This window comes from Lepidochelys kempii, chromosome 24 (genome assembly GCF_965140285.1).
Source record: "Lepidochelys kempii isolate rLepKem1 chromosome 24, rLepKem1.hap1, whole genome shotgun sequence".
Lineage (NCBI taxonomy): Eukaryota > Metazoa > Chordata > Testudines > Cheloniidae > Lepidochelys > Lepidochelys kempii.
This window is the reverse complement of record NC_136403.1, coordinates 11,289,293-11,311,806: the sequence shown is the minus strand read 5'-3', so window position 1 is coordinate 11,311,806 and position 22,514 is coordinate 11,289,293. Positions and strand designations below refer to the sequence as shown.

The following is a 22,514-nucleotide window of genomic DNA, read 5'->3' as shown; positions in this document are numbered from 1 at the left end:
AATGGCTAAGCCACTTTGTGGATCTAGTCCCTGGGGGGGGGGTCTTTACTCCTATGTGCCTAATTCCCATTGAAATCAATCAGGCTGAGGGGCCTAACTCACCCAGGTGCTTTTGCAAATGCCACTAGGTGCCTACCTGCATCATTAGGTGCCTAAATACTCCTGTGAATCTGGCCTGAGGACCGTGAGTTTCCTGGCACCCATCCTGTGGTGAGAATGTCCAGAGCTCCATTGCTATGTCCCTCCTTTCTGAGGGTTGTCTACACAGGGAAACTGACTGACAGCTATGGTGAAATCAGCTGCTCTGGAAGAGCTCCCTCTGTGGACTCTATTGTGTCCACAGGGGCAGCTATTCTGGTCCATTTCTCTGTGTAGACAAACATCAGGTGGTGTATGAGAATGAAACAGGTACCTGGAGACTGTCAGACTCGTCCAGGACATGCACAAGATGCTGTCACCACAGTCAGACGGCCATGTGGAGGAAGTGAACAGTTTGTAGTAAGAGTCGGAGCATATGTAGGCTTGGCACAAATCACCTTTGCGTTCGCGTCAGTGCTCCAGACACTAACAGAAAATGTCCTGAGAGTGGCACCCTGGAGCAGGAAAAATAGTGGGTGCTCAGCTCCCCGCTCCGTGCTTCCTGCCTGCCACTGATCAGCTGTTTGGCAGTGGATGAGAGGTGCTGGGGGGAGTGGGAGGAGCGAGGGAGGAAAGAGGTGGGGCAAGGGTGAGGCCTTGGGGGAAGGAACGGAGTGGGGGTAGGGCCTCAGGACTGAGCTGGGGTGGAGCACCCCCGGGGAAAACTAGCTGATCAGTCTGGGGGCCATTAGCTGAGGGCTGTAAAAGAAGACACAGGAAGGAAGGAAGGAAGGAAGGAGGGTGGGGAGTTTTGGGGACACTGGGGCATGGCCACTAGGTAACTTGAGGCGATGAAAGACCACGAGTGTCGATGAAGCCCCCTCGCACTAGGCCCAAGTGTCCTTGGCCCCCCACCCGCCTGGAGGCACTCACAGCAGTTATGCGCACTAGGCCCAAGTGTCCTTGGCCCCCCCGCCTGGAGGCACTCGCAGCAGTTATGCTGAGGATCTGCAACAATATCTTGCAGAGTCAGACTGTCTGAAACTAAACAAGGCCAAACAAGACAGATATGGAAGAACAATGCTGAATAAAGCAGCTTTATGTATGATTTAACAGCTGGTACAGAGAACAAGGGAACTAGCTGGTAACTGGATTGGCTGGCTATATGGATACTTAGGGCAGCTTGCTATTGGATAAGTATGCTGAAGAAAGGATGTATAAAAGCCTACGTAACTTCCTGCTCTATGTGCAGGATTTGAGATTCTATTCTCCCTGTACCTTCTTTGAAGCTTCAAATAAACTTTTCTGCTTCTCCACCCCATTGTGATTATTGGGTGATGCATTCCGGGCAGCGAACCCCCTGCTGTTGCTTGCCTCTGGCACTGGGTGCCGGCAACAGGAGGAAGAGGATTGGCTTAGCTAAGCCTAGTATGCTCTCAGATCCCACAGGAGGGAGAGCTCTGGTCCCCTCTGGTCCTGTGGGAAAGCACAAGAAACCACTGCTGCACAAGACTGTGTTGGGGTTGATGACGGGACTATAAAGAACTAAGGTGGAGGTGCCATCCACTGGAGCATCTGATTGGTTTCTGGGCAGCAGAGAGTGGGGATGGAGCAGGCCCCACTGCAGTGTCACCCAAAAGGACTGATTAGCTGTGGAGTTTCTGGGGAACTGCTCTGAGATCGACTGCAATGGAGAAGAAGGACTCAAAGAGCTGGCCCCACATAGATGGAACTACAGCTTGAAGAAGAAGACAAGCCCTGAGATGAAACAATCCTAGCCAAGGTCCCTCCTGCCTGCTTCCTTCAGTGTTCAAATCACACCTCAGCCTCTGAAACCAGCAGGCTCGGGGGGTGGGGGGAGGGGCTGCAGTCCTGCACCATCCCACATACAGGGATCGATGCGCCTGATAATGGGATATGGGCAGCCCTGGGGCATTTTCCCAATAACACTTCCCTCCCTCCTCATCCTCTCCAGTTGCTTCCCCGTGGTCTCAGTGCCCACCCCACAGGAGTCCCCCTTAATTCTAACATCAGCCCTACCAGCAAGGTGCCAGGTGCTGCCCAGGTGAGTCCTACCCACTTCCTGTCCATTAGTGGAGAGCTGGGCCTGTCCACACTGGTACCAGCAGGAATGGTTTGGATGGGATTGGGAAGGGAGACATGCAGCCTGGTTTGTATAGGCACCAGCAGAGCTGCTCAGCTGGGGCTCCCAGGGCCGCTCCAGCAGCCGGGGCTGAACAGACAAGATTCCCGGTCTCCTTTTGTTTCTCCAAGCGAAACTCCCCACAGTTCAGGAGGCCCAGCATGCGGCCAACACTGCTCATCCCACTGAAATCCAGATGGGCTCCGGCGTTTGTACTGGGGGGCATCCTCGGGGCAGGCTTCTCCCTAGAGGTAGCGAGTGGCTCTGCTTGAGTCCGGAGGTCAGGAGTGCGCCGGTCCCTATGGCCGGGCACAGAGGGACATGCAGCACTGTCAGCCCCAAATGGTACCAAATCAGGAGTCCAGGCCCAAAAGTTGTGAGATTGGTTTAAAATCATGAGATTATTTTAAAACTAGTGAATGTTGGGTTCTGTCTCTTTGTCCCCTGGTTTGGAGCTCAAGGGTCGCACTCAGTCCATGTTTTTCTCTTCAGCCACAAGTGCTAGAAACTAACTTTCTATTCAAATAAAAGCCGAGGTCCTGCTGCTACATCACAATTCCAGAAGCCGAGGCATGAAGAACCTTGCAAATCTCAGGATGAAATCGCAAGAGCTGGCCGCATTGGCCACGGGCAGATTCTCACCTGGACAGAGCAGGCCGGAAAATTTCAAAAATAAGTTGGTGGGAAAAAGAGACAAATTCTTGTGCAAATGTCCCCATTTTCTGACCTGCTGGAAAATCCTGGGCCTTCACCAGCCCTGGGGGCCTCATGGGGGGCCTCAGGCAGATTTAATGACATAACTCCTCCATGGGGGGTTGCTCAGATCTCTTCAGCGGGAAAGACCATCAGCCAGCACCCTTCTCCCCAGGCATCCATACGCCTTCCTGTTCCTGATCGTCTCCCTCCACAGTGACAATAACAACAATGACAGGTTTCAGAGGAACAGCCGTGTTAGTCTGTATTCGCAAAAAGAAAAGGAGTACTTGTGGCACCTTAGAGACTAACCAATTTATTTGAGCATGAGCTTTCGTGAGCTACAGCTCACTTCATCAGATGTTTACCGTGGAAACTGCAGCAGACAACAATAACAATTGGCACCTGAATTCCATTGAAAGTGCTCTGGGAGGATGAGTTAGTTAATTACATGATAAGTGCACGCTGGGGAGATCCCCTCGGGCTGCTACTAGGCATATCTCCCTGGATTACCCCAGCTGGGCGGGTTCAGCTCCTGGCAGAGATTTTCAAGGAAGAGTAAGTGCAGGGAGTGAGGCAGGAGCACCACCCTCAGAGTCAGTGCTGACCCCAATGACCCTGTGCGGTGCTAGAGGATGCTGTATTGCAGGAAGCAGGGGGGGGGGGGGCTCAGTAGGGGGTGCTCTCCCCTCGAAGTCAGTGGTGGCCCCAATGACAGTGTGGTCCTAAGGCGTGCCGTATTGCAGGGAGCGGGGTGGGGGCTCAGTAGGGGGCGCTCTCCTCTCCCAGTCAACACTGGCCCCAGTGCAGCACCTGCTGCTGAGGGGCGCTGTGCGGCAGGGAGCAGGGCAGGTGACTCCGTAGGGGTCGCTCCCCACTAGCAGTCAGTGCTAACTGGTGTGCCACACCCCAGCACATGTACATTGTGCCAGACATGCACACTATCCCTCTCACACCCGCACACAAACACTGTGGGTAAGATACAACCTGAGATGTGGTGCCCAGGCCCCCGGGGGGGACTCAGAGCACCTGGAGAAGCAACACGAGCATGAGAACATCTAGATTTGGGTTCACCCTGTCACACACTCAGTCACACATCCCATCACATGCTCACAGTCACACACACTGTCACACCCCATCTCACACACACTGTAACACACAGTCACACAAACCATCACACATGCAGTCACACACTGTCACATGCTCACAGTCACACACACACTGTCACACCTCATCTTACACACACTGTAACAGTCAACAAACCATCACACATGCGCAGTCACACACACACACTGTCACACCTCATCTCACACACACTGTCACACAAATCATCACATATGCACAGTCACACACTGTCACACGCTCACTTTCACACACATCTCATCACACCCCATCACATGCTCACAGTCACACGCACACCGTCACACCCCATCACACACTCAAAAGTCACATACAGTGTGTGTGAGATAGGGTGTGACAGTGTAACACACTCCCAGTTACACAAACCATCACACACAGTCACATCCTCACAGTCACATCCCATCACATGCTCAGTCACAAACCCTGTCACATCCCATCTCTCATACACACTGTAACACATAGTCCCACAAACCATCACATGCTCACATTCACACATACCCCATCACACCCTTTCACACCCCGTCACATGCCCACAGTCCCACACCCCGTGTCAAGGTTCCTTCCCCACTCTGAACTCTAGATGTGGGGACCTGCATGAAAACCTCCGAAGCTTACTTTTACCAGCTTAGGTTAAAACTTCCCCAAGGTACAAACTATTTTACCCTTGGACTTCCACTGCCACCACCAAACTTTATCTGGGTTCCTGAAAAAACGTAGTTTGGAAACGTCTTTCCCCCCAAAATCCTCCCAACCCTTGCACCCCACTTCCTGGGGAAGGTTTGGTAAAAATCCTCACCAATTTGCATAGGTGACCACAGACCCAAACCCTTGGATCTTAGAACAATGAAAAAGCATTCAGTTTTCTTACAAGAAGACTTTTAATAGAAGTAAAAAAGGAATCACCTCTGTAAAATCAGGATGGTAGATACCTTACAGGGTAATTAGATTCAAAACATAGAGAATCCCTCTAGGCAAAACCTTAAGTTACAAAAAAGACACCCAGACAGGAATATTCATTCTATTCAGCACAGCTATTTTCTCAGCCATTTAAAGAAATCATAATCTAACACATACCTAGCTAGATTACTTACTAAATTCTAAGCCTCCATTCCTGTTCTGTCTCCGGCAAAAGCATCACCCAGACAGACACAGACCCTTTGTTTTTCTCCCTCCTCCCAGCTTTTGAAAGTATCTTGTCTCCTCAGTGGTCATTTTGGTTAGGTGCCAGCGAGGTTACCTTTAGCTTCTTAACCCTTTACAGGTGAGAGGAATTTTCCTCTGGGCAGGAGGGATTTTAAAGGGGTTTACCCTTCCCTTTATATTTATGACACCCCGTCACATGCTCACAATTGCACATTCACACACAGTGTTACAGGCTCATTGTCACACACTGGTGCTCCCTATGTTGCACGCTCACATCCAAACTGGCCGCTCAGGTGGACTCATGTTTACTCTCCCTCCCTGGCTGTTTCTAATCCTCCTTTGGTTTTGCTCATTCTGCAGATGGTCCCTCTGCCCCCGGCACCAGAGACAGATGTGTTGCCGGCACAGGCAGCCTGCCCTGCCCCCTCCTCCACTGCCTGGCCAGACCTGGGATGTTCTCTCACTAGGGATGCCAATTTTGGTTGGACATATTTCTGAAGGTTTCATCACATGACATAATCTTTAATTAAAGATTAATCTTTAAATTTCTGGAGACTCCAGGGCAATCCTGGAGGGGTTGGCAACCCTATCTCTCCCTTGAGACTCTGTGTGACAAGCGGGCGCCTGGTATGGGCTTGCGGCTCTGTCCCACTGGCTATGGTGCAGGGGGAGGGGCCGGCAGCCTGGCAGCCACACACACCACACAGGGAGAATAGACATCTCCCTGCTACCAGGTCACTGGTGCCTGCCACTGCAGGTGGAAACTGTAGGTGTAAGCTCAGCGGATGGGTTGAGGCCCCATTAAAAGCTTTGAGGCCAGCTGTCGCTAACCTTCCTCCCAAGCCCTGAGCCTAGAGAGCCACCTGTCAGGCCTCCCTGTGCGAGAAGGATGCAGGGCAACAAGCCCGGCTAGCAGGAAAGCCCACGCCAGCCAAGCCAGTGTTAATTATCAGGTAGGCACAGGAGAGAGCGGGCGGCAGCTCACACTCACGGCTTGGAGCCGCTCACTCACCTCCTCACTCACCCCAAAGGCATTCTCCTTGGAGGGAGGAACACCCAGCCCCGGCAGATAAAAGCAGCCCCAAGACGCTCTGCTTCCCTGTCTCCGAGCTCCCCACTCAGGATCGTCTCTCTTCTCTGCTGCTCTGGATACGCTGGGAGAGGCTGCAGGACCATGGCTGGGCGAGGGACTGTCCAGCTCCTCCTCTTGTGTCTAACACCAGGTAGGCTTCTCCAAGGGACCCCTCAGGCCCTCCCCAGCCAGTGACAGGGAGCCGGAGAGGGTGGGAACGCTACTGAACTTGGCTCTAAACCCCCCTCCCTCCCCATGGCTCCCAGCCTGGCAATTTAGGGCTCATCTACATGGGGAAATTGCCCAGCATAGCTGTAGTGGAATAATGCCTGTGAGCTCCTTGGGGCAGGAACTGTCTCTTTGTTTTGCATTTGCACAGCCCCAAGCACCATGGGGCCTGGTCCCTGGCTGGGGCTGTTAGGTGCTACGATAATACACCTAATAAATAATGTACAGCTCCTAGCACCATGGGGCCTGGTCCCTGGCTGGGGCTGCTAGGAGCTACGGTAATACACCTAATAAATAATAACAATAATAGTTGTGCTGGAATAACTTCCTTGTGTGGACACTTGATTCGAGAATAACATGGAGTTCATTATGGAACAGGAGCAATTATACTGGAATACAGTCATTCTCGTTCCAGAGAAGCGTTCACACCGGGCAGTTTAGCAGGCAGAGCTAGAGCCGAATAGTTTCCCCTATAGCTGTCATTTTACACCTGTGTGTACTCAAGCCCTTAGTGCGCCACAAAACTGCTCCGGCTCCATAAATCTGGGCATTTCCCATATGGAGCAGCGCTGACAAAATGCAGCAAGAGAAAAACCTCTTACGGTACGTCTACACTGGAGCTGGCAGTGTAATTTCCAGCTCAGGTCGGTGTACACAGAGTAGTTTTGATTGAGCTAGTGCACTACATCTGTGGTTCTCAACCTTTCCAGGCCACTGTCCCTCTTTCAGGAGGCTGATTTGTCTTGTGTAACTCCAAGTTTCACCTCACTTAAAAACTACTTGCTTGTAAAATCAGACATAACAATACAAAAGTATCACAGCCACACTACTACTGAAAAACGGCTGACTTTCTCATTTTACGATGTATTTATAAAATAAATTGATTGACATATAAATATTGTACTTACAATATAAAAAGCAGTATAAACAAGTCATTGTATGGAATTTTAGTTTGTACTGATTTCGCTACATATAGCCTGTTGTAAAACTAGGCAAATATCTAGATGAGTTGATGTACCCCCTGAAAGATCTCTGTGTACCCGCAGCATTTCAGGGAGAACCACTGAGCTACACAGAACAGTGTAGCTGCCACGGCATGGGTGGTAGGACACTTGGGATAACTACCCCGAGTACAGTCCCGCCCAGGACTCCAGGTGCTTGCTCAGGTGGCTAGCCCATCCCACCGTCAGTGCTGCCAGAGCTGGACTGCTATTTTTACTGAGCTAGCAGCTCCATCAAAGCTAGAATATGTGTATCTACCTGAGCTGAAATCCCCTCAGCTGCTGCAGGAGTGACAATCAGCCAGCAGCACCCTTTTCCCAGGCATGTTACCTTCCTGTGCTGTCCTCCCATATAGTGACACTTTGCAAGCAAGAGTCCTTTGCACCTGGATTACACTGCACCTAGAAAGTGCTCTGCAAAGAGTCACCAATTAATTACACAACAATGAAACACTGGAGAGGTCCCCTCAGGCTGATAGCAGGCAGCTCTCCCAGAGTACCAAGGCTGGGTGTGTTCTGCAGACATACCTGGCTTAGACACATCAGCCCTGGCAGATCTAGCTCTGAGAACCTCCCCTGTGGACTCTTTTCCAGCTGCAGGCAGGGGGCATGGCTGGGCTTCCCGGGCCTGTGGATCCCTGGCTGCTGTTGGCAATTGGTGCAAGTTGGAGAAGCCTCTTAATGAAGCAGTGCAATAAATAACAACACCCCCGCCCCCTCATTCCCTGCAGGACCTTCGCTCACTTTCCCGAGGCTGAGTCAGGACCCAGCAGGTTGCTGAAACTGGCAACTTTAAAAATCAGTTGAGTGAAATTGTTCGCTTCATCAGCGCGGGGGGGCTTTGTGCAGGATGCTGCCCTCTGCTGGCTGGAATGTGTTGGACTGGCACACTCGTGAGTGCATTATGTGCACACTTGTTCATTGCAGTGCCCCCTGCTGCACGGCATTTCAAATCGAGCCCCAGTATCAGCAGTGTGGCTCCCCCTAGGGGCTGTCTGAGCTCACTAGCCTGAGGTAAGTATTCACCAGAGATCACCCCAGGGGCACTGGCCTCAGATACAGGGCAAAACCCACCCTGCTTCGCTGTATTCTGACAGGGCCAAGTGGGATCCTTGCAGCAAGATGTCCACAGCTTGACAAATATTGGGCAATAGAGCCCAGCTCCGGGGAAGGGAGCCCATCTCTGCCCAGGGCACAGCCTGGTCCCTGCATGGATAATGCCCCCCTATGCAGCATCTTCTAAAAGTTGATGGGACATGCTTCCCCCAGAGCCCCTTCTCTGACAATCCCCTCACTCATTCCCACACTGGCAGGCCACAGGACTGGCTCCCTGCATAGCTGGCTCTGGGCACTGCAGGAAGGGCTCAGTCTCCGCAGAAGGTGCCCGGGGACTCCTCCCTCTCTTTGCAGCTGTTCTGCCCAGAACTAGCCTGTCTGTCCTGATGGGTGGCTCTGTCTGTCTGACCCTCAGCTCTGCTGGAGGCCGTGCGGATCAATGCAAAGAGCCAGCAGGTGCTGTACCTGGCTCAGGGGGACTCGGTGAGGCTGGGCTGCCCCTACATCCTGGAGCCTGAGGACAATGGACCCAACAACCTGGACATTATATGGACCATGGTGAACCCTGACCAGAGGCTGCCGGTGAGTCTGAGTCCTGCCCCTCATCCCACTTCCTTAGCAAGGCACATCAAACGCCTGGTTGGAATCTGTGCTGGGGTCTGTTTCCAGCTCTGCCCCTGGCTTGCTGGGACACCTTGGTCGAGTTCCTGCCCCTGCCTTTGCCTCATGGACTGCTACCCCCTGCCCAGCACTGGGTCCTTGCTCAGATTCCATCTCCCACGAATCCAGTCCAATTGCGGAGACCCCTGGGCACTGCCCCCTCTGCCAACCTGGCTGATGGCACCCGGCCACCCTTCCTCACCCTTGAGTGTGTGCATATTCTTGAGCCCCCTCATGGTGCCGGTCCCTCCCTCGGGCACAGCCCCAGCAGCAGGTCCGAGTCTCCCCCAGGGCCCATTGAATTGTCCTGTTCCAGCTGCCCCCTGTGACTTGCCCCAGCGAGAGGCCTCCCTCAAGAGGGGCTGTCACCCTCTGCTCCTGAGGCCTTGACCCCTTCCCCCTGGGCCCTGCGCTTCTGCCTTCCACAGAATCCCTTACATCCCCTTCCCCCCGCCACCCCATGCCTGGACTCTGAGCTCACCTGGCTTGGGCTCCACCAGCCTCTCCGCTCCCAGTTGGCCCCAGTCCCTGGGCAGGGCATTCCCTGCCCCACCACCCAGCACCATCAGTGTAGACTGGGGTTCTCGAACTTCATTGCACCGTAACCCCTTCTGACAACAAAAATTACTACACAACCCCAGCAGTGGGGACTGAAGCCTGAGCCTGCCCGAGCCCCTCCACCCTGGCCCTGGGGGCCAAAGCCAAAGCCCAAGCCCCACCATCCTGGGTGGGGAGTGGTTGGAGGGGGGCAAAACCTAAGCCCTACCGATCCAGGCTGGGGGAGGGGGCAAAGCCAAAGCCCGAGGGCTTCAGCCCCAGGTGCAGGGCCTGTAACCTGACCCGCAACACCCAGGGCAGAAGCCATGGGACTTTGGCCCTGGGCAGTGGGGCTCGGGTTTCAGTCCTCAGTGGTGGAGCTGGAGTTGGGGCTTGGACTTGGCCCCAGGCCCCAGAAACTCTAACACCAGCCCTGGTGACCCCATTAAAATCGGGTTGTGACCACTTTGGGGTCCCAACCCACAGTTTGAAAACCACTGGTGTAGAACATGCATCTCTAGCAGCTCCCTGTACAGGACGGTCCCCAAGGACCTGGATTCTCAGCCCCCAGTGCTGCTCCTGCCCTGGTTCTGCCCCTTGGCAGGTCTCCAGTCCCCCTTGCTCACCACTCACCATTGCTCACTGCTGCTCGGTTCCTCCCCATCAGTTCCTGATCTACCAGGACCAGAAGATCAGGTATGGCAGCGTCCCAGGCCTGCAGCGGAGGGTGGCATTTGTGGCCCAGGACCCAAGCCTGTATGATGCCTCCATCCACCTGGCAAACCTGCAGGTGTCGGACTCGGCCACCTACGAGTGCAGGGTGAAGAAAGCCACTGTCGACACCCACTTGATCACCATTACTGTGCTCGGTGAGTCCCGCCCCCAACTGCTGGCCCCTCACCCCCAGCAGTGGCAGATTAGCCACTGGGCCAACAGGGCCCATTCCCAGGGCCCCCAGCCAATTGGGGGTCCCCCAGAGAAATGGGTGCCCATGCCCCGACTTACTTGGCCACCCAGCTCTCCTTCTGGGGAGTGTGGGATTGCTCTGCAGGCAGAAGGGGCCTTCACTTGCTCTGACCCAGGGCCCCACAAACCTTTAATCTGCCTCTGACCCCGACCCATCCACTGCCCACTGACTCAACCCCATCCATTAACCCAACCCCACCCACTGACTCAGCCCCACTCACTGACCTAACACGAACCCTTGCCAACACCCTCCAGGTCACCCTCATCGTGCTAGGTGAGTCCCACCCCCCCGCTGATCCCCCCATGGTCCACTGACCCACATTCTACTCACTGACCCAACCCCACCCATTAACCCAACCCCACCTTCTGACCCAAATTCCACCCACTCACCCAACACCAACCCCTGCCAACACCGTCACTGTGCTAGGTGAGGCCCAGCAACCCTGCTGATCCCCCTGCACCTACTGACTCAACCCTCACCCATTAACCCACCCCCACCCACTGACCCACCCTCACCCACTGCCAACACCCACCAGGTCACCATCACTGTGCTAGGTGAGTTCCAATCCCCACCCACGGACCCAACCCACTAACCCAAACTCCCCCTACTGACCGAACCCCCACAACCTAAGCCCGGCCACAGATCTAAACTCCAACCGCTGACCCAACCATCACTGCCCCCGCCACCCCCAGACCTACCTCTGCCCACCACCCCCGCCTGCTATTCCCCGTGGACAGACACTGCCTACTGATCTGACCCTGCCTGCCAGTCCCCATATGCTGACTTCAGCCCACCGACCCTGCCCACCAATCTGCCTGTCCATCAGCAATCCCCATCCTCTGACTCCCCCTTTCAGGGGGCACTGCCACCCCATTCCTGCTGTACCCGAGCTCTGCCTGCCTGCCTGCCTGTCTCTGAGCATGGCCATGTCCACCTGTCCATCCCTGCTGCTCCTTACTAGCTCCCATTAACTGATGTGATTTGTGTCTCTCCCCAGAGAAGCCGGCCGCCCCTCGGTGCTGGATGGATGGGGAGCCGGCCAGGGGCAGGGACCTCATGCTCAGGTGCTGCTCTGATGGGGGTTCCCTTCCCCTCTCCTACCAGTGGTCCAAGATGGGAGGGGACTATGCCATGGGCTGGCTGCCCCCCAGGACAGTGCAGGGTAAGCAGTGGGGGCGGGGGATCCCTGGGAGGTGGGCTGCTCACTTTGCTGAGCTCATCATGGGGTGTGTGCCCCAGGATGGTGCAGGGGAGAGGTGGGGGCGCCCAGAGGGTGGGATGCTCTTGTGCTGAGCTGGGAGCATCCCCTTGGAAATGTCTGTGACATGAGTTTCCTGAGGTCTTGGCACTGGGGGGACCCTTTTCATGGATGGAGCAGCTGGGGTGTTTTTGGGGGTGGGCCCACACATGGCCCTGATGTGTTGCCAGGGGGCTCTGGCTGTCCTGCGCTGTCCCAGGGCCACCTAGGGGTGGAGGAGCTTCCGCCGCCCTGTCGGGGGTACTTTGTGGGGGCCCACTCAGGGCTGGGTCTCTCCTGAGCAGGGCAAGGCTCCGGAGACCTGATGATCCAGAGCCTGTCTCAGGAGCACGCCGGGACCTACTGCTGCCGCGTGACCAACAGGGTGGGTTACTCCCAGTGCATGGTGCACATCTCCATCCCTCGCACCGGCTACTCAGGTAGGATGGGGGGCACAAGGCCCGGACAGGGGGCAAGCACCCGAGTGCCCAGCGGGGCAGGACCCAAGCATCTGGCAGCAGCTTCTTGAAGCTGAGCCTGGACCCCAGGCTGGGCTGGGAGCGGGACCAGCCTGGCGTTGTGAGCACCCCGAGGAGAGGGGCATGTCCAAAAATATCAGTGTGAGGGGCAGCCTGAGGGGCCAGAGCCAGAACAGAGCTCAGCCCCCAGCAGCCCCCAGGGAGCACTGGAGACCCCCCCTTCCCTGTAGGTAACAATGGAGAGCCCCCTTCCCTATAGGGAACAATGGAGAACTTCCTTCTCCATAGGAAGAAAAGGAGGACTTGTGGCACCTTAGAGACTAACACTTTTATTTGAGCAGAAGCTTTCGTGATGCATCCGATGAAGTGAGCTGTAGCTCATGAAAGCTCATGCTCAAATAAATGTGTTAGTCTCTAAGGTGCCACAAGTCCTCCTTTTCTTTTTGCGGATACAGACCAACACGGCTGCGACTCTGAACTCTCCATAGGGTACAATGGAGACCCTCCTAGGGAACAATGGAGAACCCGCTTCCCCAAAGGGAACAATGGAGAACCCCCCCGCAATAGTGAACAATGGAGAACCCCCTTCCCCATAAGGAACAATGGAGAACCCCCCCAATAGAGAACAGTGGAGAACCCCCTTCCCCGTAGAGAACAATGGAGACTCGGCCCCTCCTGGGCTCTGTGGTTGGTGCCCCACAGCTAGGGCTCTGCTGGGCTGTGGTACTTTAGTGTAATCCCGGTTCTATGGGGTGCTGTGGGGGGAGGGCTGGTGAGCTGTGATGTGCAGGAGGGCAGACTGGATGATCTGATGGGTCCTGCTCGCCTTAAGCTCTCTGACTCTAATCCCCCTTGCCTCCTGCATTGGGAACAATGACCCATAGACAGCAAAGGCGACTCCCCCATCTCTGCCCCCATCGCTGGGGCTGACCAGGTGCCAGGGACGGCCAGGTTCTTGGGGCCAAGCTGCAGCTCCAGGCTAATGCACTGACCCCGCGTAGCAGGCACCTTCTCACAGGAGCTATTGCCCGTGCAGGGCCCCATGGATTACATGGGCCTGGCCAGGGCCTCATGGGCAGCCCAGCAGGGGACGCCCCTTGGGCCTGCAGAGCGAATATGGGAACAGTGCCCGGTGGGCAGGGGTGTCGATGGGGCTCAGCGGCCAGGGGTCCCTGTGGTGTTTTCTGGGTGTAGGTCCCAGCCCGGTACGGGGAGGGGAGAAGGTGACAGGTTTGCTCCCCTTCTGCAGGTACAAGGAACGTGGGGCTCATTGTGGGCTCTGTCCTGGGGGCCATTTTCCTCCTGGTCCTGCTGCTCTCGATCCTCTGGGCCCTGCTGTGGTACTGCCGACGGAGGCGCAGCCAGCCCGTGGCACCTACTGAGATCAGGTGACGCCTCTGGGCTGGGGGGAGGGGGCGCCGTGGAAGGGAGGTGGGGAATAAGGGGGAAGGGGCAAGGAAAGAAAGGGGGTTAAGGAAAAAGAGGGGAAACAGGCAAAGCCTGGAAGAGGCTGGAACGATAGAGCGAGACCCGAGGCTCAGGGTGACAGTGTGACCCAAAGCGGCTGCGTTGGCACCCAGAGACCCTGCATGCGCCCCGAGGGCGAGCAGACTGTGGCAGGCCAGGTAGGCCTGGCACTGGCTCAAAATGAGCCAGCGGAGGGGGCTGGGTGCTAAAGGGGCAGGGAGGAGTGACCTGACGCTGCCTATCCCTGCCCACAGAGACTGTGCCCCTGCTGGCCCATACAGAGGTGGCCACCTGCACCCCAGCCACGGCTGCTCGCATCACATCAGCTACACGCCATGCCAGAAGTAACACCCCCAGGGGTGGGGAGGAGAGCACCCCCTGCAAGCAGCGGGACTCCCAGCTATGCTCCAGCTCCAAGCAACCCAAGAAGCAAGAACCTCCCCACTGTGTGCCCAGCCCCACGGCTCCATCCACCCTCTGCGCAGATCCAGGGAGCTCCGACGCTGCTCCTGCCCATGGGAAGCCCATGAACAATCCCAGCTGCTGCGGGGGCATCCCCATGATGGTGCTGACACTGGGCAGGGCTCTTGGGCTGAGACCCCAGGGCGGTAGCAACATTCAGGGACCTAGCGCTGACCTTTGTGCCTCTTTCACAGGGTTGCTGAGCCCCTGCCCCATGTCCACCAGTGGGGAGTGGGAGAACCCCCCACCCATGCCATACGCACCCCACGGTTAGGGAGACTCCTTACTGCACACAAACAAGACGTAGGGCTGGTAATACCCCCCGCACCCACCTTACACACACACACTTAGTGGGGTGAACTGTATCACGACATGTCAGGCCGTGTGTCGTGACATGATGCACCTGGCACTAGCCGGATACAAGTATGGAATGTGACGGGGGGAGGGCAGACAGCACCCAGCAGCCTGGGAACTGCCCCTCTACAGCTCAACACCTTGTTTCTCTAGGAGGCCCTGGGGTTTGCACAGCCTGTCTGGGCTCCAGCTGGAATGACAGACACACCTTACTCATGGGCCAGGGTGATGGGGACAGATGGGGAGGGGGCTCCCTGGGGCTGGGGTGATGGGGTAAAATGGGGAGGGGGCTCTCTGGGCCAGGGATGATGTGGGGGACTCCTTGGGGCTGGGGGTGATGGGGTCAGGGATGATGGGGGTCAGGTAGGGAGGGGGGCTCTCTGGGCCAGGGACAATGGGGTCAGATGGGGAGGGGGCTCTCTGGGCCAGGGATGAGGGGGGGACTCCTTGGGGCTGGGGGTGATGGGGTCAGGGATGATGGGGGTCAGGTAGGGAGGGGGGCTCTCTGGGCCAGGGACAATAGGGTCAGATGGGGAGGGGGCTCTCTGGGCCAATGGATGAGGGGGGGACTCCTTGGGACTGGGGATCATGGAGTCAGATGGGGAGGGTGCTCCCTGGGGTCAGGGATGATGGGGTCAGATGGGGAGGGGGTTCTCTAGGCCAGGAATGATGGGATCAAATGGGGAGGGAGCTGCCTGGGGCTGGGGTGATGGGGTCGGGGTGGAAGAGGTTCCTAGGGATGATGGGGACAGATATTGAGGGAGCTCTTTGGGACCAGGGGTGATGGGGTTGGGTGAGGAGGGGGGGTTCCTGGGACTGGGTTGATGGGGTCAGGGGGGGAAGAGGTTCCTAGGAATAATGGGGGCAGATATTGAGGGAGCAACTGGGGACCAGGGGTGATGGAATCAGGTGGGGGAAGGGCTTCCTAGGGGTGATGGGGACAGATGTTGAGGGGGGGTCCCTGGGGTCAGGGTTGATGGGGTCTGATGGGGAGGGGGTTGGGGTGAGGTGGGGTAGAAGCTTCCACACCAACTTTGGTTATTGCATGGTTCAGTCATCATGCTCTAGTGTGGCAAGCAGGGAACCTGGACTCCTGGGTTCTGTTTCCATCTCTGCTACTGATGTGTCCCTGTGTGACCTGGGGCAGGTCCCTTTCCCAAGCTGTGCCTCAGTTTCTGCCTCCATAGACTGCGGCTGGTGATGCACACTTCGTCTGTGGAGAGTGGTGTAAGAGCCAAGTAGCGCTGCTCCCAAGGGAGAGGTATCAGCCTATAGATCGTGTGTGTCACACAGGGTCTACCAGGCTGGCCACAGGTAGTGGCATGTACAGAGCAGTTCCATTAAAGGAGTCAAACAGACTGAATCATTTATGGGACGTGTCCTCTAACACCATCAGAAGGCGAGACCCGCCCCTCCCCAAAGCAATGGATGGGGCTGAGACCTCTTCCCCTCCTGGCTACAGGGTGGGGAGAGCGTGAGGGCTGTGCCCCATTAGAGCCACTCATGGGTGCGTATACACACACACACGCAGCCCTCTCACTGCATGCTCACTCACATACACACACCCCCCTTTTCCGTGGCAGGCTCTGGGCCTGCATGGGCACATGGGTTCCTTTCAGACCCTGTCACCCCTTTGTTCCCATTCTCTTTCTCTTGGTCCCACATAGCCCCCAGGAGAGGGGAGCTCCCAGTCCCAGCTCCTCCTCTGAACTACTCTCCCTGCTGCCCGGGAGCCCTCACTGCCTGCCCAGCCTCCCTGGCCAGCTGGGACAGGGGCCGCGGGGCTCGGATTGACCCTTTGAATGACTGTAATTACCATTGGAGCAATTCACCAGGGGTTGTGATGGAATCTCCATCACTGACAGTTTTTAGCCCAAGCTGAGATGTTTCTCTAACAGCTCTGCTCTAGGAATCACCTGCGGTCAGCTCTCTGGCCTGGATTATCCAGGAGGTCAGACAAGATGAGCACAGTGGTCACTTCTGGCCTTGGAATCCATGAATCTTTTATACTCTTCTCTGGTTACTAAGGGCATCAGCCCCAGCCGCGTCCAATCAGGTGACAGAATGGAGGAAGGGGAGATGAAGGCAGCTGACTACTGGGCACAGCAGCCCCTAATGCTGGCCCATCCCCCACCCCCAAATGATCAATGCTCCAGCACACTATCCCCCCATAGCTCCAGTCTGCTCAGCCCAGCTCCCATCACCTCCCCCTGCCCTTGGCACATAGGCCTGGGCTAGTAGAGAGCATTCTGAACTGGGGTGCAGGAGCCCGAGTTCCTCTTCCCAGCTCTGCCACTGGCTTTGTGTCATAACCTTGAGCCAATCCCTTAGCCTCTCCTGTGCCTCAGCTCTCATCTGTACAATGGGGGTGGCCCTTCCCTGCCCATGGGGCCTGAGACTAAGGGTTTGTAGCACTTAGAGAAGACACTACCTATGCCAATGGGAGAAGCTCCCCTGTTGGCATTGATACTCACTTCCCCGCGAGGCGGTAGCTATGTTGATGGGAAAATCCCACCCACCGACACAGCGCTGTCTACACCAGAGGTTACACCTTTGAGCAATGCAGTGATACCGAGATAAGTTGGTAACGCAGATCAAGCCTAAAACCCATCGATGGCTGTGGCTCAGACGCCCTGCCGGCGAGGGGCAGAGTTGTCTCCATTCAGCATGGAGCATGGGAGCAGGAGCAGGGGAAGCGCCCTGAAAGTAGGGGGGGGCACAGAAGGGGGGGCCACAGGGCCCCTCCTGCACCACACCACACCCTCCGCCCCCCGAGATCCCACCCAGCATGGCCCCTTCTCCCCGAGGCCCCGATTCCCCCTGAGGCCCTGCCTTCACACCGCCCCTTCTCCCCGAGGCCCTGATTCCCTCCGATGCCCCACCCTCGCACTGCCTTTTCCCCCCAAGGCCCCGCCCCTCATTTGCTCCTCTTCACCCCCTCCTGCCATCACTTGCCCTTTCAGCTGGTAGAAAGTAGGGGGGCCATGGCCCCCTGGCTCCCTCCCCCCATTCCAGTGCCCCGATGGGCAGGGGTGATCTTCAGGAGCCCAGAGCACTCTGGGGCAGCTCAGAGCCATTAGAGATGCAGGCTGGGGACCCAGGAGGAATGGTGTCTCTGTTGCCACAGCAGGGAAAGAGCATCAGGGGAGAAGGTGAGACAAGCCCACCCCAGCTGGAAATACAGCCAAAGAAACAGGAGTGTAACCTGCCCCTGACTCAGTGCCTCTGGGAAACAGGCACCATGGCTGAATGCTCCAGCTGGGGAGCCAGAATAGGGGACGCCAGGGGCCCCATCACTTTTTCCCACCCGTAAGGGCAAGCGACAGGGGGAGTGGGCAGAGAAGAATGAGTTGGGGAGGGGCCTCAGGGGGAATGGGTGGCATGAGGGCGGGGCCTCAGGATGAAATAGGTGGCATGAGGGTGGGGCCTCCAGATGGAATGGGTGGCACGAGGGCAGGGCCTCAGGGGGAATGGGCAGTGTGAGGGCAGGGCCATGGTTTGGGCTCTGGTGGCCCCACAATTTTAGGGAGTTTTCCACTACTCCTGGCTCCAGCCCATGTACTTCATGCCCCTTTTACCTCTCCTGAGAGGATCTACTCCTTAGACCGCAACCACCCCTGTATCTTTGACTAACAGCCAGTCGCCTCCAGAAGATCGCCATAAAGACAGGTGTGGGCCAGGGGGAGAATACAGCAGAGAATGAAGTGACCCACAAGTGCATGGCATAAAATGCTCCCCATCTGAGACTCGGGCACCAGCCATACTCAATTCACACCATAAGCCACAGCGTTTCTCAGGCACAGTCAGGGAATCATCTGCCAGGCTTTGTAGCAATTCTCTGTGGTTGCTTGAAATTAAATACTAAGCACATAAACTACAGAGCGCTAAAGTCACAGTGTTGATGTGATATACTTCCACTTCTGTAAGGCGTTGGACTTGGTCCTGCACAATGTTTTGGTTAAAAAATGAGACCAATATAAAATTAACATGGCACATATTAGATGGATTAAAAACTGGCTAACTGACAGATCTCAAAATGCAATTGCAAATGGTGACTCACGTCACGGAGTAGGAGTGTTTCAAATGGGATCCCAGGTGGATGGGTTCTTGGCACTAGACTATTTAACATTTTTATTAATGACCTGGGAGAAAACAGAACCCTCACTGATAAAGGTTGTAGATCTGGGGTTCTCAACCCGTTTCTTTCTGAGCCCCCCCCTCCACTCCCCAAACATGCTATAAAAACTCCATGGCCCAGCTGTGCCACAATTGTTTTTCTGCATATAAGAGCCAGGACTTGCGTTAGGGGGTAGCAAGCAGGGCAATTGCCTGGGGCCTCATGCCACAGAGGGCTCCCACGAAGCTCAGGTGCTCAGGTTTCAGCTTCAGCCCCAGGTGGTGAGGCTCAGAGCCTTGGGCTTCAACCCCCTCATAGTCCAGCGTCAGCTTTCAGCCCTGGGGCCCAGCAAGTCTTTTGCCGGCCCTGCTTTATGGACCCCCTGAAAGCTGCTTGTGGTCCCCCAGGGACCCTCGGACCCCTAGTTGAGAACCACTGTTGTAGATGACACAAAGATTGGTGGAGGGGTAAACAATGAAGAGGGCACGTCACTGGTACAGAGCGACCAGGATCGCTTGTTATTCTGGTTGCAAGCATACAATATTTGTTTTAATGTGGCCAAAGGTAAAGTTACACATCTGAGAACAAAGAATGCAGGCTGTTCTTACAGGATGGGGGACTCTCCCCTGGGAAGCAGTGACGCTGAAAAAGACTTGCGGGTCGCGGTGGATTATCAGCTGAACACAAGGGCCCCTTGCAATGCTGAGGCCAATGGGCTGATGCAGTCCTAGGATGTATGAACAAGGGGATCTTGAGCAGGTGCAGAGAGGTTATTTCACCTCCGTATTTGGCAGTGGTGTGGCTGCTGCTAGAATACAGTGGCCAGTTTGGGTGTCCATGATTTGAGAAGGATGTTGACACATTGGAGAGGGTTCAGAGAAGAGCCAGAAGAATGACTAAAGGATTAGTGAACATGTCGATTAGTGCTTTAGAGTCAAGAAGCTGAAGCTACTTAGTTTAACAACAGAAGGTTAATGGAAGACTTGATCATAGTCTGCAAGTACCTATAAGGGGAACAGGGCTCTTAAATCTAACAGACAAATGTATAATAAGATCCAATGGCTGGAAGTTGAAGCTAGACATATTCAGTCTCGAGATTAGGTGCAAATTTTTAACAGTGATGGCAAGTAACCTTTGGAACAATTTACCAAGAGTTGTGGATTCTCCATCACTGACACTGCCCCATGCCCAGCTCTCCACTCCTGGCCCCACTCTGTGGGGGGGTGTCTCTGGGTGGAGGGTGCTGAGCATAGGAGTTTGGGGGGTACTGTGGTTCTCAACCTGCAGCCCAGGTAACACTTTGTGGGCTGCATATGCTGTTCTACACCAGCTTTCAGAGTCGCAGCCAGGTTAGTCTGTATCCGCAAAAAGAACAGGAGGACTTGTGGCACCTTAGAGACTAACACATTTATTTGAGCATAAGCTTTCGTAAGCTACAGCTCACTTCATCTGATGCATGCAGTTGAAAATACTGTGGGGGAATTTTATATACATAGAGAACATGAAACAATGAGTGTTACCATACACACCGTAACGAGAGTGATCAGGTAAGGTTCTAAACCATACACTCTAGTTCAAACAGGACTTCCTATGGCTTGTGTTATACAGGACTAAATGATCACAGTAATCTATGACTCTATTGTGTAGTGATTGAATAACTATCATAGTAGTTACTTACGAAATCAATTAGCTAAGAAAGACCAGACAAATTACAGAAGTAAGACAAACCCTGGTGTAGATTCCAGGGCACTAACAAAATGATAAGTACACCAGTTACGCAGCAAGCCAGCCAGATCATGGCTTGTCCTGCCCCTTGGAATCCACTGCACAGAATATCCCTCAGCCTCTTCTGCACAAAGAGAAACAAAGCTGAGCAGAAGCAGCCTGCTGGGAGCTCATTTCCTTCTGTGGTCTCAGCAATTTTGTTTAAAGGCTGCAAAAATTGTTATCTGAGTTGAGAAGAGGAACCAGAAGAAATATTTATATCTAACCTGGCTCTAGCTCCAAGAGAAGAAACCAGAGTCCGCATGGAGGAGATATCTGCCCCATCCATCCACTGTGACACTAGGGACACTAGCAGGCACACACGTAACAGGAGCCAAGGGCTAGAAGGTGCTGTTAGAACAATTCAAAACGGAAATATGACGCATTTTAATAGGGATGGGAGCTAGTCACTGAACAATGGTTCCCAGGATGGTGGATCCTTCATCACCTGGAGTCTTTACATCAGAGCTGGATGTCTTTAAAAGTCACCGGACCTCACAGTGTCACTTATGCAGTAGGGAAAAATGATTTCCTAATCCTGCAGTCCCTTGGTCAGGGTCTCTGGCCTGGGTTATGCAGGAGCTCAGACTGGAGGACTGAAATGGCCCCTTCTGGCCTCAACATCTGGGGGTGACATTTTCACTGACATTCATTTGTGTCTGTCAAACCCTACCCCCACTTTGAATCTATAGCAGCAGTTCTCATACTATAGCAACCCAAGCCCCCCATTATGATTTAAAAATTTTCATGGACCCCCAAGACCCCCACTCAGCCCCAGGCCCTGCCCCCACTCCACCCCTTTCCCCCAAGACCCCATCCCCACCCCACCTCTTCCCACCCTCGCTCCACCCCTGCTCCTCCTCTTCCCTGCCTCTTTCCACCCCCTCCCCTGAGCACCCCAGCCCCGCTCCTCCCCCTCCCTCCCAGTGCCTCCTGCATGCCGCTGAACAGCTGTTCAGCAGCATGCAGGAGGTGCTGGGAGGAAAGGGGAGGAGTTGATCAGTGGGGCCCGCGAATCCCCTGGACTACCCTTTTGGACCCCCAGGGGTCTGCAGATCCCAGTTTGAGAAACGCTGATCTATAGGTTAATTATAATTACTTAAAATTAGCCTAGAAATAATTTATAGTAAGATGGGGTAAATCACAGTATGGTCTAGTATTTAAACATTTAATAATTTTAGATATTATAGTTTCTTAGTAATTTAATTATTTACTTTTAACAGAAATGACTAAAGAAATCAATGTCTCAATATACAACACTGACCATTGCTGCAAATGGCTTCCGAAATAGCCACCTTCTCTAATGCAACTGGCAACGTTTAGGAGTTTACTCAAGGTGTGGAATGCAGCTGCTCTTTAAAAAATATAAAAGTAAGGAGTCAAACAAACAAAGGTAGTGTTACCCCTCAGGAGCCTTCTCCCACCTCCTTAACATACAGCTTCCTGTGCCTGGAGACTGTTGAAATGTAGGGCTTTGTGCTCAGCTGTCTGATTGAAGAGATAGTTTTGCTATGGACCTGCTATGGGTCGGATTGAAGAGATAGGATTGCTAGGCAGAGACGGGCTCCACCTAACAAAGAGAGGGAAGAGCATCTTCGCAAGCAGGCTGGCTAACCTAGTGAGGAGGGCTTTAAACGAGGTTCACCAGGGGAAGGAGACCAAAGCCCTGAGGTAAGTGGGATACCAGGAGGAAGCACAAGGAGGAGAGCAAAAGAATGGAGGACTCCTACCTCATACTGAGAAAGCAGGACAATCAGTGAGTTATCTTAAGTGCCTATACACAAATGCAAGAAGCCTGGGAAACAAGCAGGGAGAACTGGAAGTTCTGGCACAGTCAAGGAATTATGATGTGATTGGAATAACAGAGACTTTGTGGGATAACTCACATCACTGGAGTACTGTCATGGATGGATATA

The 22,514-nt window shown here is 54.7% G+C and overlaps 1 protein-coding gene across 1 annotated transcript; it reads left to right on the top strand.

Moving 5' to 3' along the window:
- The first annotated feature begins 6,371 nt into the window (after window positions 1–6,371).
- Window positions 6,372–13,826, top strand: VSIG8 (V-set and immunoglobulin domain containing 8). The gene is made up of 6 exons (XM_073323503.2): window positions 6,372–6,420; window positions 8,970–9,172; window positions 10,419–10,620; window positions 11,716–11,880; window positions 12,261–12,395; window positions 13,684–13,826. The coding sequence occupies exons 1-6, from the start codon at window positions 6,372–6,374 to the stop codon at window positions 13,824–13,826; spliced, it is 897 nt and encodes a 298-aa protein (XP_073179604.1).
- The last annotated feature ends 8,688 nt before the right edge of the window (window positions 13,827–22,514 follow it).

Bases quoted from the DNA above. Each gene is read 5' to 3' on its own strand.
- VSIG8 (XM_073323503.2), top strand. From the start codon at position 6,372: ATGGCTGGGCGAGGGACTGTCCAGCTCCTCCTCTTGTGTCTAACACCA. The intron at 9,173-10,418 runs GCAAGGCACATC...CCTCCCCATCAG, and splicing joins CCCCTCATCCCACTTCCTTA to TTCCTGATCTACCAGGACCA. The intron at 12,396-13,683 runs GTAGGATGGGGG...CCCCTTCTGCAG, and splicing joins CCCTCGCACCGGCTACTCAG to GTACAAGGAACGTGGGGCTC.